Source organism: Chiloscyllium plagiosum, unplaced genomic scaffold, assembly GCF_037043375.1.
Source record: "Chiloscyllium plagiosum isolate Xiang-an unplaced genomic scaffold, Cpla_swu_hap1 HiC_scaffold_30, whole genome shotgun sequence".
Lineage (NCBI taxonomy): Eukaryota > Metazoa > Chordata > Chondrichthyes > Orectolobiformes > Hemiscylliidae > Chiloscyllium > Chiloscyllium plagiosum.
Window position 1 is genome coordinate 54,932,785 of NW_028270168.1, and position 18,597 is coordinate 54,951,381.

The window sequence follows — 18,597 nt, forward strand, 5'->3', positions numbered from 1 at the left end:
TTGGAAAAGGTGCAGAGAAGATTTACCAGGATGTTGTCTGGTCTGGAGAAATGTCTTATGAGGAAAGGCTGAGAGACTTGGGTCTGTTCTCATTGGAAAGAAGGCGGCTAAGAGGGGATTTGATAGAGACATACAAGTTGATTGGAGGATTAGATAGGGTAGACAGTGAAAGTCTTTTTCCGAGGATGATGACGTCAGCTTGTACAAGAGGGCATAACTACAAATTGAGGGGTGATAGATTTAAGACAGATGTCAGAGGCAGGTTCTTTACTCAGAGTGGTAAGCACGTAGAATGCCCTACCTGCCAATGTAGTTAACTCAGCCACATTAGGGAGATCTAAATAATCTTTGGATAAGCACATGGATGATGATGGGATAGTGTAGGGGAACGAGCTGAGAATAGTTCACAGGTCGGCGCAACAGCGAGGGACAAAGGGCCTGTTCGGCGCTGTATTGTTCTATGTCCTGTATTCAGTAATCTAGTCCCCACTGCTCTCTAGGAATCAAAACAACACACAGGAGAAACTCCTGTTCATCTCCACTTTAAATGGGAGGCCCTCATTTTTAAACTGTGCCCCCAGTCCTGAAGTTCCCCCACAAGGGAAACATCCTTAACATCCACTGCAACACCAACAAAAGCTAAGAACTGTAGATGCTGGAAATCAGAAACAAAACTAGAAATTGCTGGAAAAATCATAGAATCCCTACAGTGTGGAAACAGGCCATTAGGTCCAACAAGTCCACACCGACCCTCCGAAGAGTAACCTACCCAGACCCATTTCCTACCCTATTACTCGACATTTCCCCTAACTAATGCAGCTACCCTACACATTCCTGAACACTAATCTGCACATCTTTGGATTGTGGGACAAAACAGGTGGTACATGTATGGAGCTGTCCTTCTGTGCAAAATGCCATTCGACTTTAGGAAATACTCAAATTCCCTGCTGGTAAATGACACCCCATTGTCTGTCCAGGAGGCTGTATATCGCAAGTGATGCTCCCATCTTGGAGCTGTCATCCTAGAGTTTTGCTGAATGAACTTTGATTGGACGTCCATGATAACCAGGAACATAGTGGATATGGGTTAACCCAGCCTTTCCCATAAATGTCAGGGTGCTGCTTGTAGTGACCTTTGTTCTTGTTAGCTGAGCACTGCCTCACCAATGCAGCTATGTCGGCATCCAACCCTGGCCACTACACAGTGTCTTGGTGGCATCTTCATCATGGAAACCCCTGGACGATCCTGGTGGAGTTCAGCCAGTTTCTGGTGACAACCTTTGCTCAGGACTGGAAAGTCCCCCAGGAGAAAATGCGAACTGCAGTTACTGGAGATCAGAATCAAAATGTGTGGTGTTGAGAAAGCACAGCCGGTCAGGCAGCATCCAAGGAGCAGGAGAGTCAATGTTGAGCATCAGCTCTTCATCAGGAATGAAGAGCTCATGCTCGAAACATCGACTCTCCTGTTCTGCGGATGCTGCCTGACCGACTGTGCTTTTCCAACACTATGCTTTGAGAATGCCCCTTTTTCAGTAGGTGTGAGGGTACCAAGATGGAGACCAAGTATGAATTTTCTGCAATAATTCATTAACCCAAGGAAAGACCTAAAAAAGTCAGGGACAGACACGAGAGCCAGGGCTCCATTGATCACCCTCACTTGATATTCCAACTGGTGGAACCCAGTTTTGTTGACTCTGTAACCCAGGCAGGTCACTTGAGGAGCTTGGAAGACATATTTTTCCTTTCTAAGGCATAAGCCCATCTGGGAGAAATGTTAAAGCAGTATGTCCAAGTCTTCCAAGTGCTCTCTATTGATCTTCCCTCTTATTAGTGTGTTGTCCAGATAAAAGGCAACCTGGGGTAGTCCTTGTAAAATGTTGTCCATGGTCTGCTGGGAAAGGGCACAGGCTGATGATACCCCAAATAGCAGTCTTGTATATTGGTATAAATCCTTATTGGTGTTAATTGTGGCATTCTTCTGGGACTCCTCATCCAGTTGCAATTGCAGGTAAGCGTGGCTCATGTCTACCTTCATAAAGGACAGCCCTCCTGCCAACTTTGCGTACAAGTCCTCTATGCAATGGATTGGGTGTTCGTCAAGCTGCAAGAAAAGGTTTATCATTTGCTTAAAATCTCCACAAAGGCCAACAGAGCTGTCAGGCTTCACAATCGGTACGACTGATGCTGCCCCTTCTGCAAACTGCACTGCTTTAATGATTCCTTCACTCTCCAGTCTGCTGATTTCCACCTCTATTTTTGCCCATAAGGCAAGTGGCACCGGGTGGGCCTTGCAAAGTCGTGTAATTGTTTGCTGGTCTCCATGTAAAGTAGTTTTGATAGTCCCAAGCCTTTCCTGAAAAACTCCTGGGTGTTTCACTAGGACTTTACTAAGGCAACCATTTTCTAATTGAAAGAGCTTGACGCAATTTAGGTGAGTCTTTCTCAATCAATTACACCCCAATAGACTTGGACCCAAGTTTCTTATTATCATCAATGATAACTGCATCAACTGCTTCTAATAGGAGACCAGATGTATCCTTAACTTGCAACAGTTCCCCAGTGTTTGTTCTCAGTCTGGCTGAGGTCTTGCACAAACTGCAATGTTAGAGGCCCCAGTGAGTCTTACTAAAGTTAGGTTCTGTAAGCACAAATATATTTACACCAATATCAACCTCCATGGGAACTGGGTGACCATTTAAACAAACATGAGTTTTAATTGGTTCTGATTTGAACATTGCTAAGAAATTTAGTTGTTTCAAACCACATGTAGGGGGACTTTCCAGGGAGTGCACGCTCCAGGGTATCAAACTACATGTTTTCTTACTCAAATCAGGCATTGTTGGACTTGTTCGCTGTCTCGAGTCTACATACAGGCAACTACAATGGCTTGACGGCTCAGATCCTGAAAAACATTTTAGCCACTAGGGCAAGGCTCATTTGTTGTGGGATTTTGCTCAGGGCTGGTCTAGGATCCCTCTGCTCAGGATGTCCCCTCCATGAGACTGTGCAATTGCCTACACTGAAGTGGTGTTCCCCAAGTTCAGTCAGACAGGTGAGGGTGTTCCTAACCAATTCAGTCAGCTCTTGGAGGGTTTTAGTGTCTGGTGTCTCTGGGAAAGTTGAGCCCCTTATAATCAAAGATGCTGCAAGTCAGCAAGCAGTCAGAAGGATTACTCATTGTTTTTCATCTGTCCCAGTGTCATATGCCTGAGGAAAAAACAAAAACAAAATCACAATCTTTCCAAATACTGGGCCTCGTCTTTGATAGTAAATGAGTCAAACTTTCCAAATACAGGCAGGAGGCCACAAACACTTACCCCAACTCCAAGATGACTGTTGCGAGCAAATATTCTCCAGGCATGTATGTTTTGTCCTGTTGCCACAGAAATAACTGCACAGAGGCCACTATCCCGTCACCAAGTCCCCCTTTATTTACTTGTGCACAGGACACTGGCTGTGACCAGCCAACTCAGAGTCAGGCCCCTGAACTGAGAATATTCTAAGTTGCCTGTTTTTTATAAATCAACTTATTTTCCTAATTAACCTGTTCAAAGATGTTATGAGATCCCTTTTGAACAGGTGAACTTGAACCCAGGCTTTCTTGTCTAGAGGTAGGGACTCTAGACAAGAAAGTGGGCGGCACGGTGGCACAGTGGTTAGCACTGCTGCCTCACAGAGACCCGGGTTCAATTCCCGCCTCAGGCGACTGTGTGGAGTTTGCACGTTCTCCCCATGTCTGCGTGGGTTTCCTCCAGGTGCTCCGGTTTCCTCCCACCATCCAAAGATGTGCAGGGTCAGGTGAATTGGCCATACTAAATTGCCCGTAGTGTTAGGAAAGGGGTAAATGTAGGGGTATGGGTGGGTTTCGCTTCGGCGGGTCGGTGTGGACTTGTTGGGCCGAAGGGCCTGTTTCCACACTGTAATCTAATCTAAACCACAAGAGGGCTCATTAATCCCTGTTTATGGTGGTCAGCCAGGGCTTCCTGATTGGGGTTGTTAACCTGGGCCAATCAAGGATCTTATAGTCAATGAGATCCACCTGGTTCCAAACACTTACATGTTTGTACATGTCCTGCAATCTCCCCAATGAGGTCTAGAAAATGCCCAACTATGAGCCTGATGGCTCTGGGTATGGTCCCACATGGGAGATTGATAGTGAAGGTAAGAACCCATGAGATGAATCTAAGGAAATTTGCCAGATTGCGTTCACAATTGGCTGAGTGGCAGGAAGATGATGGTTAAATAATGTTTTTGTGACTGGAAGCTTGTGCCCAGTGGGGTTCCTTGGGGATCAGTGTTGGGGTCTTGCAGTTTGTGGCCTATATAAATGGTGTAGGCTTGAATGTGGGAAGGTTGATTCATAAGTTCATAGATGACACAAAAATTAGTGTGGTGATTGTAGTGAGGATATAGATGGGCTGGTCAGATCGGCTGGAACAAAAATAGAAAATGCTGGAGAAACTTGGCAAGTATGGTAAAATCTGTGGACCGGAATACAGAATTAAATCCAGGTTGGACTTAATTTTGTTTTTCTTTCCATGGATTCTCCAGCATTTTTTTTTTAGTTTCAGATCTCCAGCATCTATGGTACTTTATTCTTTTTTGGTTAGGTAGACTGATCAGTGGCAAATGAAATTCAATTGGGATAAATGTGAGATGATGAGGTTGGACAGTGTGAACAAAGCAAGAGAATACATGATGAACAGGAGGACTCTGGGAAACAGTGAGGATCAGAAGGACCTTGGTGTGCATGTACACTGGCTTATTTAGGTAACAGGACAAGTGGATAAAGTGTTTAAGAAGGCATATGTTATACTTTATTAGTTGAGGCATAGAGTTTAAGAGCACTGAGGTTATGCTAGAACTGTATAAAACATTGGTTAAGCCATAGCTGGAGTATTTTGTGCAGTTCTGGAATCCAGATTATAAAATCTAGGATGTGACAGCATTGGAGAGGGTGTGGAGGAGATTTACCAGGGGTTGATTGGGTTGGAGAGTTTCAGTTATGAAGAGAGGTTAGATAAACTGGGGTTGTTTTCCTTAGAGCAAAGGAGACTGAATGAAGATTTGATTAAAATGTATAGAGCTTTGAGCGGCACAGACAGGAAGGATCTTTTCTCTTTGGTTGGGAGGTCAATGACACTTAATGATTATGAGGGTGTTTGTTAAATTGCCTTTACCTCTCTCCACTCCAATGGGAATAATCACAGCTTGTCCATTCTCTCTGTCGATATTACAGTTTACTGTGAATAAGCCTGGCTATTCTTGTAGCTCCATTTCAAATTGCCCCATTTACTGCATTTTCATTCTTCCCAGCAGAAATTGATCACTTCACACTTCTGTTATTTGTCTGTGTCCTCCTGAAGTCTGTTCCTATCTTACCCTGTTTTCATCATGTTTCCATACTCCATGTCATTGATTATGTTCACCTTGAAATTATTCTGAAATCCACGTAACAAAAGAGAGCATTGTCCTCATTGCGACCCCAGGAAAATGCTACTGCCTCACTGATCTGAAAAACAACTGTTTACTACTGCTTTCTGTCTCTGACTTCAGTGGGAGGTTCTTCTACTTAGCTACAGCTAGTATGTCAGCCGACTTATTAATGCCTGGATACTGATGTGCTCTGATTTTCTTATTTCAGAGAGTACCGTTTAACTAATGAAGAAATGAACTTAACTGTAAGTGACTGTGAGAGAAACATTCAACATTATACTCACTCAGCATTGAGGACAGAATTGATTCTTCTTTTGTTTCAAACAGGATGATGACCTGCTGGAATATGATAGAAAACGGAAACAGTACTGCATAAGACATCGCAATATACATGTAAAGAAGACTATGAAGAAACAGTATGAAGAGAAGTGGACTAAACTGATGGTATGCACTATCATTTGGTGTTTCCACTCAGTGCTATCCTTGCTGGTCAAGTACTGCTCAGGGCCCAAAGGAAGATGCTGTTCAAAGTAAATCTGTCTGATAAGAAAAGCATTGCAGAGTTCCTGCTCAACACTGCTCAGGTGCAATTAACTTCACCGTGTCATCGAGCAAATAATAGTATGAGTACTGATTAGACTGGGCGTAATGTGGTACTTTGGGTGGAATTTAATGCCCTCTCTGTGATTGGATTATTGTTGGGGGAGCATTTAATCTGGCAGGAGTTTAGTGTTTGGGGATTAAGCCTGTGATGTAAAGACATCATCCAACCGCCTTTCATCTGCTGACAGCCACCTTCACGCCCTTGCTGACAACTCCTCATCCCCCATGACTCCTGCCCACAATACCCCTGCCTCCATGACTCAAATGTGCCTGGGTCCATGGCAGTACTAGGCCTCAAGTGACTGCAGTCAAGATTAGAGTGGTGCTGGAAAAGCACAGCAGGTCAGACAGCATCTGAGGAGCCGGAAAATTGACATTTCGGGCAAAAGCCCTTCATCTGGAATACTGTTCCCTCAAGTGGCTGTAGTACAGCTGTTTTGTTATTTATACAAAGCTGGGAAATTGTTGTATTATGGATATATATTTAAGGAGGTCAGTAAAGAGCATAGTCAGTCAAAGGAGCTTTTGCCTGTTTGAGAGAGATATAAAGTGAGTATATCTAGGTTTGGTTCAAAGTGGGATTTCAGTGCGGAGGAAGAAGTGTTTTGAATACTGTTTACTGCAAGAAGTAGTCTCCAGAGTGAGGTAAATGGGAAAGGATGAAAAATGTGGATCAAGAGGCTATCTCACAATGATATCAGTAGTTCAGTAATGTTACAGACCACGATGTGATGAGAGTTTGGGACAGCAACTAATCCCTTCTGCCTTGATCATATCCCTCCATTCTTTGCATATTCATGTGCTTATCTAAAAGTCCCTTAAATGACCCTATTGTATCTGCCTCCACCACCACCCATGGCAGCAAGTTCCAGGCACCTGCTACTGTGTGTGGAAAACTTGCACCTTGCATCTCTTTTGAACTTTCCCACTCTCACTTTAAATGCATGCTATTTCAACTCTGGGAGAAAGATTCTGACTGTCAACCTTATCTATACATCACATAATTTTATAGATTTCTATCAAGTCTCCCCTCAGCCTCCACTGCTCCGAAGAAGACAACCAGAGTTTTTCTACCCTCTCCTTAGAGCTCATACCCTCTAATCGAGGCAACATCCTGATAAACCTCACCTGCACTCTCTCCAAAGCCTTCACATCCTTTCTGTAATGTGACAACCAGAATTGAATGCAGTACTCTAAATGTGGCCTAACCAAAGTCCTATAAAGCTGCAACATGACATCCTGACTCTTGTACTCAATTGCTTTACCAATAAAGGTAAGCATACCATACACTTTATTTACCACCCTATCTACTTGCATGGCAACTTCCAAGATCTCGCAATACATCTGGGTCCTGCCATGAACTATACACTTTTGCTAAACATATAGCTACAACACAGTGGCTCAGTGGTTAGCACTGCTGCCTCACAGCGTAAGGTACCTGGGTTTGATTCCAGCCTCTGGCAATTATCTGTGTGGAATTTGCACATTCACCCCATGTCTGCTTGGGTTTCCTTCAGGTGCTCTGTTTTGTCCACAATCCAAAGATGTGCAGGTCAGGTGAATTGGCCAAGCTAAATTTCCCATAGTGTTCAGGCATATGTAAGTTAGCTGCATTAGTTAGGGGTAAGTATAGGATAATGGGGTAAGGGAATGGGTTTGAGTGCATTGCTCTTCAGAGCGTCGGTGTGGAGTTGTTGAGCCGAAGGGCCTGTTTCTACACTGTAGGTATTCTATGATTTGATGTCCCAAAGTGCAGCAGCTGGCACCTACCTGGATTAAACTCCATCTGCCATTTCTCCACCCATATCTGCAACTGATCTATATCCCATTGTATCCTTTAACAAACTCCTAAACTATCGACATTTCCATTGATCTTTGCATCATGTGCATACTTACTAACCTAGTTATCTACATTTTCATCCAAACCATTTGTATATATAACAAACAGTAGAGGTCTCAGTATGGATTCCTGCAGAACACCATTAGCCAGTAATCTTAAACCAGAAAAACACCTTCTATCACCCTTCTGAATCCATGTGGCCAAGTCACTGTTGATCCATGCGTCTTAATCTTCTGGATGAGCATACCATGAGGAACCTTTTTGAAAGCTTTTCTAAAATCCATATGGACAATATCCCACTGCTCTACCCTTATTGTGGTCACCTCAAAAAGTTGGCAAGGCATGACTCCCTCTACACAAAGTCATGCCGACTGTCCCTAATTAGGGGCCATGCTTTTCCAAGTGTGCATAAATCCTATCCCTAAGAATTGCCTCCAATCGCTTCCCCAATTTGAGATTCACCTGTCTGTTTCCTGGTTTATCCCTATTTCCCTTCTTGAACATAGGAACAACATTAGCTCCATAGCCAAGAAAGCCCAGCAGCATCACCGCCTTCTACAGAGGGTTCATTGAGAGTACCCTGAGCTGCTGCATTACTGCCTAGTTCGGGAAATGCACCATCTCTGATCATACTATCCTACAATGGATAGTAAGGACAGCTGAGGAGATCATCAGGGTCTCCCTTCTCTCCATCAGGGGTGGCAAGGTGGCTCAGTGGTTAGCACTGCTGCCTCAATGCCAGGGACCCAGGTTCGACCCCTGGCTCAGACGACTGTGCAAACTCCACACAGACATTCTCCCCATGTCTGTGTGGGTTTCCTCTGGGTGCTCCAGTTTCCTGCCACAATCCAAAGATGTGCAGGTCAGGTGAATTGGCCATGCTAAATTGCCTGTAGTGTTAGGTAATTAGTAAGGGATAAATATAAGGTAGGGGAATGGGTCTGCATGGGTTACTCTTCAGACGGTTGGTGTGGACTTGTTGGGCCGAAGAGCCTGTTTCCATACTGTAGTGAATCTAATCTAATTAGTTATTTACACCACATGCTGCATCCGAAAGGCTAAGAGTATTGTGGAAGACTCCACACACTCCTCACTCAAACTCGTCTCCCTCCTGCCATCTGGCAGAAGATACAGGAGCATTCTGTCTCTCTCGGTCAGACTGTGCAACAGTTTCTTTCCCTCATGCCATCAGGGTCCTGCCATGGGGTTCAAGTCCTTAGCTCTCTGGAAGTGGCTCCTTAACACATTATGACCGGTTTCTTGCCTATCTCAAATTCTGTGCACAACTTCGAATTTCTGCTAGAAAAATACCTGTTATTGTTGTGATTCTGTTCGCCGAGCTGGGAACTTGTGTTGCAGACGTTTCGTCCCCTGTCTAGGTGACATCCTCAGTTCTTGGGAGCCTCCTGTGAAGCGCTTCTGTGATCTTTCCTCCGGCATTTGTAGTGGTTTGAATCTGCCGCTTCCGGTTGTCAGTTCCAGCTCTCCACTGCAGTGGCCGGTATATTGGGTCCAGGTCGATGTGTTTGTTGATAGAATCTGTGGATGAGTGCCATGCCTCGCGGAATTCCCTGGCTGTTCTGTTTGTCCCAGAATAGTAGTGTTGTCCCAGTCAAACCCGTGTTGCTTGACATCTGCGTGTGTGGCTGGTTGTGTCGTTTCGTGGCTAGTTGGTGTTCATGGATACGGATCGTTAGCTGTCTTCCTGTTTGTCCTGTGTAGTGTTTTGTGCAGTCCTTGCATGGGATTTTGTACACTGTTGGTTTTGCTCATGTTGGGTATCGGATCCTTTGTCTTGGTGAGTTGTTGTCTGAGAATGGCTGTTGGTTTGTGTGCTGTTATGAGTCCTAGTGGTCGCAGTAGTCTGGCTGTCCGTTCAGAAATGTTCTTGATGTATGGTAACGTGGCTAGTCCTTTGGGTTGTGGCAAGTCCCCGTTCCGTTGTCTTTCCCTTAGGCATCTGTTGATGAAATTGTGGGGGTATCCGTTTTTGGCGAATACATTGTAGAGGTGTTCTTCTTTTTGCAGTTCTGGTTTGCTGCAGTGTGTTGTGGCTCTTTTGAACAGTGTCATGATGCGACCTCTTTTGTGTGTGTTGGGGTGGTTGCTTTCATAGTTCAGGACTTGGTCTGTGTGTGTGTGTGGCTTTCCTGTATACCTTTGTGGTGAATTCTCCGTTCGGTGTTCTCTGTACCATCGTGTATAGGAATAGGAGTTGGTTGTCCTTTTCTTCCTCTCCTAGTGAATCGGATTCCTGTGAGTGTGGCGTTGATGATCCGGTGTGTGTTTTCTATTTCTGTGTTTTTAATGATTACAAAGGTGTCATCTACATATCTAACCCAGAGTTTGGGTTGAATATGTGGTAAGACTGTTCTAATCATTGCATTACAGCTTCTGCTATGAGTCCAGAGATGGGTGAGCCCATGGGTGTGCCATTGATTTGTTCATATATTTGGTTGTTGAACGTGAAGTGTGTCGTGAGACACAGGTCCAGTAGTTTGAGTATGCAGTCTTTGTTGATGGGTTCCCCGTCTTGTTGTCTGTTCTGTATGTCCAGCGGGTTGGCTATTGTTTCTCTGGCTAGGGTTTTGTCGATAGAGGTGAAACATCTAGAGAAACAGCCAGAGAAACAGTAGCCAACCTGCTGGACATACAGAACAGACAACAAGACGGGGAACCCATCAACAAAGACTGCATACTCAAACTACTGGACCTGTGTCTCACGACACACTTCACGTTCAACAACCAAATATATGAACAAATCAATGGCACACCCATGGGCTCACCCATCTCTGGACTCATAGCAGAAGCTGTAATGCCCTGGGGACTTATCCACCTTTAATGCTGTTCAAGAGACCCAACACCACTTCTTTCTTAATCTCAAAATGCCACAGCATATTAGCATGCGCCACACTAATCTCATTATCCTCTGTGTCTCTATTCACCCAGAATAAGATATAAAGTTCGCATTTTGGATCTTGCCCACATCCTCTGCCTCCAAGCAGAAAAGTTCCCTCCTTTTATCCTTGAGTGGTCCTACCTTCTCCCTGGGTTAACCTCCTTTTTAATGTAGGTACAGAGATTCTCTCCAACTCTACTTGCCAAAGTCATTTCATAGCTCCTTCTTGCTCCCCTAATTCCCTGCTTGAGTTTTTTCCTACTTTCTTTATATTCCTCATTGGCCCTGTCAGAATTTAGCTCCCTAAACCTTATACATGCTTCTATTATCCTTTTGACTAAATTCACAACCTCCCTTATTATCCAAGAGTGCATTGCCTTGCCATCTTTGTACTTCCTCGTTACTGGAACATCCCAGTCCTGTACTCTGATCAGTAGGCCTTTAAACAACTCCCACAAGTGCTTAGAGCAGATATTCTTAAGGGTTCATCAAATGAGGCCATATGGTTAGAACATAAAAACAGTAAGGGGATGGTCACTCTGTTAGGACTGTATTAGAGAGTCCCAAATAGCCAGTGAGTACTAGAGGAGTAGATGTGTAGAGAGATTGCAGGCACCTGTAGGAATAATAGAGTAATACTGTTTTGGAGATTTTAATTTCCTCTGAATTGACTGGGCCATTCTGAGTGTAAAAGGTTTGGATGGGCTAGAATTTGTCAAATGTGTCCAAGAAAGTTCCTAAATTTAAAGATAAAGACTTACCTCAGGTGTTCATCAGTTGCAGTGGGAGGAGTGACAGTGAGGACCAGAGACCCGAGAAGAAGGTCAATTTAAAAGATAAAAACTGACCTCACGTGTAGGCAGAGAGCACGCTGAACAGTAGCAGACATGGGACTGCTGGGTAACTGAAGCTTTATATTTGGGCAGTTGTTTTACCTAAAACACTATTTGGGTAGTGTCTCCACCCATCTTCCTCCTTTAACAAAAAAAAAGTTCTGTGCACCGGATTGGGAAGGTGACTTGTTTTTTTTTGTTTTGTTTTTCAGTAGACTCATTGGGAATTTAGAATAATGGGAATGGAGGTTAGGGCAGTTGAATGCTCCTCCTGCAGAATGTGGGAGATAAGGGTCACTACTAGTGTCCCTGCTAACTGCATCTGCGGGAAGTGCACCCAACTCCAGCTCCTCAAACCACGTTGGTGAACTGGACCTGGATTAACTTTGGATCATTCGGGAGGCGGAGTGGGTTATTTAGAGGAATTACAGGGAGGTAGTCACACCTCGGGTACAAGAAGGTAAATGGTTCCCGTCAAGGAATGGAAAGGGAACCAGCAGGAAGTGCAAGGATCCTCTGTGGCCATTCTCTTCAACAAGGACATCTTTTTGGATACTGCTTGAGGGGACGTCTTACCAGGGTAAGCAATGGGACACAGGTCTCTGGCCCAGAGTCTGTCTCTGTTGCCCAGAAGGGAAGGGGGAAGAGGAGCAGAGCTTTAGTCACTGGGGACTCCATAGTTAGGGATACAGATAGGAAGTTCTGTGGGAACGAGAGAGACGCACGGTTGGTGTGTTGCCTCCCAGGTGCCAGAGTTCGTGATGCCTCTGATCATGTTTTCAGGATCCTTGAGGGGGAGGAGGGGCAGCCCCAAATCGTGGTCCACATAAGCACTAACAACATAGGTAGGAAGAAAGGTGAAGATCTAAGGCAGAAATTCAGGGAACTAGAGCTAGAACAAAGAGTTTATCATCTCTGGTTTGTTGCCTGTGCCACATGCTAGCGAGGTGAGGAATAGGGAGAGAGAGGGGTTTAACGCATGGCTACAGGAATGGTGCAGAAGGGAGGGTTTTGAATTCCTGAATAATTGGAGCTCTTTCTGGGGTAGGTGGGACCTCTACAACCAGGATGGTCTTCACCTGAACCAGAGGGGTACCAATATCCTCGGGGGGAAATTTGCTAATGCTGTTTGGGTTTAAACTAATTCAGCAGGGGGATGGGAACTTAAATTGTAATTCAAGTATACAGGAGGTTGAGAGTAGTGAGGTCAGAAATAAAGTTTTAAGGTTACAAGATGGCACTGGCAAGTTGGTTTGAAGTGTGTCTACTTCAACACCAGGAGCATCTAGAGTAAGGTGGGTGAACTTGCAGCACGGGTTGGAACCTGTGAATTCGATGAAATGGCAAAAACAGAGACATGGGTAGAGCGGGGACAGGAATGGTTGTTGCAGGTTCGGGTAAGAACACAGATGGCAAAAGAGGGGACAGGTGGCACTGTTAGTCAAGGACAGTATTAGAGTTGCAGAAAGGATGTTTGAGGACACATCTACTGAGGTAGCATGGGCTGAGGTTAGAAAGGAGAAGTCACCCTATGGGAGTTTTCTATAGGCCTCCGAATAGTTCCAGAGATGTCGTTGATAGGATAGCAAAAACAATTCTCGAAAGGAATGAGAGTCTTGGGGTAGTTATGGTGGACTTTAACTTTCCAAGTATTTACTGGGAATACTATAGTTTAAATATTTTAGATGGGTCAATCTTTGTCTAATGTGTGCAGGAAGGTTTCCTGACACAGTTTGTAGACAGGCCAACATTAGATTTGGTACTGGGTAATGAACCTGGCCAGGTTTAGATTTGGTAGTATGTTAGCACTTTGGTGATAATGACCACAAATTCAGTTATGTTTACTTTAGCAATGGAAATGGAAAGGTATATAATGCAGGATAAGAGTTATAGCTGGGGAAAGGCAATGACTATGTGATTAGGCAAGATTTAGGATGCATAGGATGGGGAAAGAAACTGCAGGGGGTGGGCACAATTGAAATGTGGAGCTTATTCAAGGATCAAGAGGAGAAAGTGAGGACTGCAGATGCTGGAGATCAGAGCTGCAAATGTGTTGCTGGAAAAGCGCAGCAGGTCAGGCAACATCCAAGGAACAGGAGAATCGACGTTTCGGGCATAAGCCCTTCTTCAGGAAGGCTTATGCCCGAAACGTCGATTCTCCTGTTCCTTGGATGCTGCCTGACCTGCTGCGCTTTTCCAGCAACACATTTTCAGCTTATTCAAGGATCACCTACTGTGTGTCCTTGATACGTATGTACTGATCAGGTAGGGAGGAAGAGGTCGAGCGAGGAGCCGTGCTTTACTAAGAAGTTGAATCTCTTGTCAAGAGGAAGAACGTGGCTTATGTTAGGATGAGTTGTGAAGACTCACAGCGATTGAGAGTTACAAGTTAGCCAGGAAAGACCAAAAGAGAAAGCTACATACAGCCAGGAGGGGACATGAGAAGTCGTTGTCAGATAGGATAAAGAAAAACCCTAAGGCTTTCTGTCGGGATATCAGGAATAAAAGAATGACTAGTGTAAGATTAGGGCCAATCAAGGACAGCAGTGGGAAGTTGTGTGTGGAGTCAGAGGAGATAGGGAACGCTTTAAATTAATATTTTTCATCAGTATTCACACTGGAAAAAGATAATGTTGTCAGGATACTGAGCATCACAATACTGAGATATAGGCTACTAGAGTAGATGAGATTGGTGCTCACAAGGAAGAGGTGTTAGCAATTCTGGAAAGTGTGAAAGTAGAGAAGTACCCTGGGCCAAGTGGGATTTATCCTCTGATTCTCTGGGAAGCAGGAAGGAGATTGCTGAGCCTTTGGCTTTGATCTTTTGTCATCATTGTCTACAGGAATAGTGCCAGAAGACTGGAGGATAGCAACTGTTGTTCCCTTGTTTAAGAAGGGGAGTAGAGATAAGCCTGGTAATTATAGACCAGTGACCCTTACTTCGGTTGTGGGTAAAGTGTTGGAAAAGGTTATGAGAGATAGGATTCATAATCATCTAGAAAGGAATAAGTTGATTAAAGATAGTCAACACTGTTTTGTGTAGGGTAGGTCGTACCTTACAAACCCTTATTGAGTTCTTTGAGATGGTGACCAAAAGGTGGATGCGGGTAAAACGGTTGTGGTCTATATGGATTTCGGCAAATGTTTGATAAGGTTCCCCATGGTAGGCTATTGCACAAAATAACAAGGCATGCGATTGAGGGGAATTTAGCAGTTAGGATCAGAAATTGGAAAGAAGCCAGAGGGTGGTGGTTGATGGGAACGGTTCATCCTGGTGTTCAGTTACTAGTCGTGTGCCACAGGGATCTGTTTAGGGACCACTTCTGTTTGTCATTTTTTATAAACAACCTGGATGAGGGCATAGAAGGGTAGTTTAGTAAATTTGCAGATGAAACTAAGGTCTGACGAATTGTGGATAGTGCCGAAGAATGTTGTAGGTTACTGAGGGACATTGCAAAGCTGGGCTGACAGGTGGCAATTAGAGTTTAATGTGGAAAAGTGGGAGGTGATTCACTTTGGAAAGAGTAACAGGAATGCAGAGTTCTGGGCTAATGGTAAGATTCTTGGTAGAGTAGATGAATCGAGATCTGTGTCCACGTATATCCCTGAAAGTTGCCATTCAGGTTGATAGGGCTGTTAAGAAGGCATACGGTGTTAGGTTTTATAAGTAGAGGGATTGAGTTTTGGAACCAAAATGTCATGCTGCAACTGAACAAAATTCTAGTGTGGCTGAACTTGGCGTATTGTGTACAGTTCTGGTCACTGCATTATAGGAAGGATGTGGAAGCTTTGGAAAGGGTTCAGAGGAGATTTACTAGGATGTTGCTTGGTTGGAGAGAAGGCCTTATAAGGAAAGGCTGAAGGACTTGAGGCTGTTTTCATTGGAGAGAAGAAGATTGAGAGGGGACTTAATTGAGACATATAAGATAATCAAAGGATTAGGTAGAGTGGATAGTGACAGCCTTTTTCTTCAGTAGGTGATGGCTAGCATGAGGGGGACATAGCTTTAAATTCAGGGGTAATAGATATAGGTCAGATGTGAGAGGTAGTTTCTTTACTCTGAGAATAGTAGGGGCATGGAATGCACTGCCTGCAACAGTGGTAGACTCACCAACTTTTAAGGGCATTTAAATGGTCATTGGATAAACATATATGGACGAAAATAGAATCGTGTAGGTTAGATGGGCTTCAGATTGGTTTCACAGTTCGGTGCAACATTGAGGGCCAAAGAGCCTGTACTGTGCTGTAATGTTCTATCTATCTAAATCAGTATGTAGAGAACCCTGGACCTCCTCTTAGGACACGAGGTTGGGCAAGTGACTGAAGTGTCAATCAGAGAGCACTCTGGGTCCAGTGATCATAACACTCTCTTAATTTTAACCAGTGGACCAGTTCTGTCTTTATTCAAAATTATGTTAAGGTGCTAAACTGGAGCGGGGCCATTAGGCAGGATCTAGCAGAGGAGACAGTGAGGTCTGCAGATTAGATTCCCTACAATGTGGAAGCAGGTCCTGCAGCCCAGCAAGTCCACATTGACCCTCCAAAGAGTAACCCACCCCCCCCTTTTGACTAATGCACCCAACAACTATGGTCAATTAGCATGACCAATTCACCTGACCTGCAGACTTTTGGACTGTGGGAGGAAACCCACGCAGACCCGGGGAGAATGAGCAAACTCCACACACAGTTGCCCAAGGCTGGAATTGAGCCTGAGACCCTGGTGCTGTGAGGCAGCAGTGCTAACCACAGCCCCTGTGCTGCCCCAGATGCTGGAGATCAGTTGAGCATGTTGCTGGAAAAGCAAGGTCAGGCAGCATCTGAGGAGCAGGAAAATTGATGTTTCGGGCTGGAGTCCTTCAGGGTCTAGCAGAGGTCAACTGGGTGAATCTGTTTGAAGGAAAAGGAACAAATGGCAAAAGGGAGGTTTCTAAAAGAATGACATCAAGAGTCCAGGGACAGCATGTCCCTGTTAGGATGAAGAGAAACACTGGTGGGTTTAAGGATATTGATGCTCTGGTCAGGATAAAGAAGAAGGCATACATTGGGTTTAAGCTATGGGGCTCCAGTGGAATCCTTGATGACTGTAAAAAGGGTAAGAGCACACCTTGAGAGAAATCAGAAGAGCGAAAAGAGAATATGAGATGGATCTGGCAAATAAGGTTAAAGGTATTCCCAAGAGGTTCTATAGCTATCTTCAGAGTGAAGACGTGGCTCGGGAGAGAATCGATCCTCTTAAAGATCAGCAGGAGAGGGGAAGATTTTTATTGAATATTTCTCCTCCATGTTTACTGAGGAGAGAATCATGGATGCCAAGGAAATAAAGGAAATAAGGGAAACAAGTGGGGATGCATTTGACTGCAAACATATTACCAGAGAGAAGGTGTTTGCAGCGTTTTGCAGAGCAAGAAATTGCAGAGATTTTTGCTTCATCTTTAGCCACTGGTGAAGTTCTGAAAGACTGGAGGATGGCACGTGTTGTTCCATTGTTTTTAAAAAAGTAGCAAAGACAAGCCAGGGAACTACAGGCCAGTGAGCCTGACAACAGTGGTAGTCAAGTTGTTGGAGAGGATACTGAGGGACTGAATCAACCAACATTGGCTATCCAAATGTCTGATTAGGAATAGTCAGCATGGACTTGTGCGCGGGAAGTCATGTTTGACACATCGTTTAGTGTTGAAGAGGTAACAAAGAGGATAGATCAGGGTAGGGCAGTGGATGTTGTTGATATGAACTTTGGGACCTTTTCAAAGGCCTTACTAAACGGCAGGCTGGTCATGATGGTTAGGTCACATGGGATCCAGGAATCCAGCTAGCTAATTGGATCCAAAATTGGCTTGATGGTAGGAAGCAAAGGGTGATGGTTAAAGGTTATTTCTCAGACTCTCTAGTCTTGTGACTAGTGGTGGGCCACAGAGGTTGCTGCGGAGACCACTGTTATTTCTTTCTTTACATAAATGATCTGGATGTGAATGATTGGTAAGTTTGTGTATGATACAAATGAGGTATTATTGATAGTGAGGAAGGTTATCAAAAATTACAAAGGGATCCTGATCAGATGGGTAAGTGGGCTGAGGAGTGGCAAATGCAATTCAATGCAGATAAGTGTGAGATTTTGCATTTTGGAAAGTCGAATCAAGAGAGGACTTGTACAGTAAATGGTAAGGGCCTGAGGAATGTTGTGGGACTGAGGAGTACACATACATAGTTTGTTGAAAGTGACATCACAGGTAGACAGGGTGGTGAGGAAGGCATTTAGCATGCTGACCTTCATCGGTCAAGGCATTGAGAATAGGAGTTAGGACGTTATGTTACTGTTTTATAAGTCTTTGGTGAGGCCCACACTTAGAGTATTGTGTACAGTTTTGGTCACCCTGTTATAGGAAAACTGTCATAGTTCAACTGCAAAGAAAGTTTACAAGGATGTTGCCGGGACTAGTAGGCCTGCATTATAGGGAGAGGTTGACCAGGATAGGACTTTATTCCTTGGAATGTAGGAGAATAAGGGCTAACCTTATGAGGTGTATAAAATCATGAGGGGCTTAGATAGGATGAATGCATATAGTCTTTATCCCAGGGATGGGGAGTTGAAAAGTAGAGTGCACAGATTTAAGGTTAGAGGGGAACAATTTAGGAAGGACCTGAGGGGCAATTTCTTCAGTGTTTTATATGTGGAATGGGGTGCCAGAGTAAGTGGTTGAGGCAAGTACAGTAGCACCATTTATAAAACATTGGGATAGGTACATGGATGGGATGGGCTTGGATATGGACCAAATGTGAACAATTAGAGCTGCCTGAGTTGGCTCCGTTGTCAGCATGGATCAGTTTGGGCCGAAAGGCCTATTTCCAATGCTGTATTATCATATGAATTTCTGATTCTATTTCAAATATGGACTTGCTGATTAAAGCTCATCCTATTTCCCTAGCTCCTGCTAATACTGACATAATTTGCCCTCCCCCAATTCAGTGTCTTTTCACAAGGTCCTGAC

The 18,597-nt window shown here is 44.3% G+C and overlaps 1 protein-coding gene across 4 annotated transcripts in view; it reads left to right on the top strand.

Annotated features, from left to right (window-relative positions):
- Positions 1-18,597, top strand: part of LOC122563766 (nuclear GTPase SLIP-GC-like) — a 147,118-nt gene that overhangs the window by 86,460 nt on the left and 42,061 nt on the right. For all 4 annotated transcript variants that reach the window (XM_087976961.1, XM_087976960.1, XM_087976963.1 and 1 more), the window contains 2 exons: positions 5,645-5,681; positions 5,764-5,880. In XM_087976961.1, coding sequence (XP_087833087.1) covers positions 5,645-5,681; positions 5,764-5,880 — 154 coding nt within the window. The remainder of the gene's footprint in view (positions 1-5,644; positions 5,682-5,763; positions 5,881-18,597) is intronic.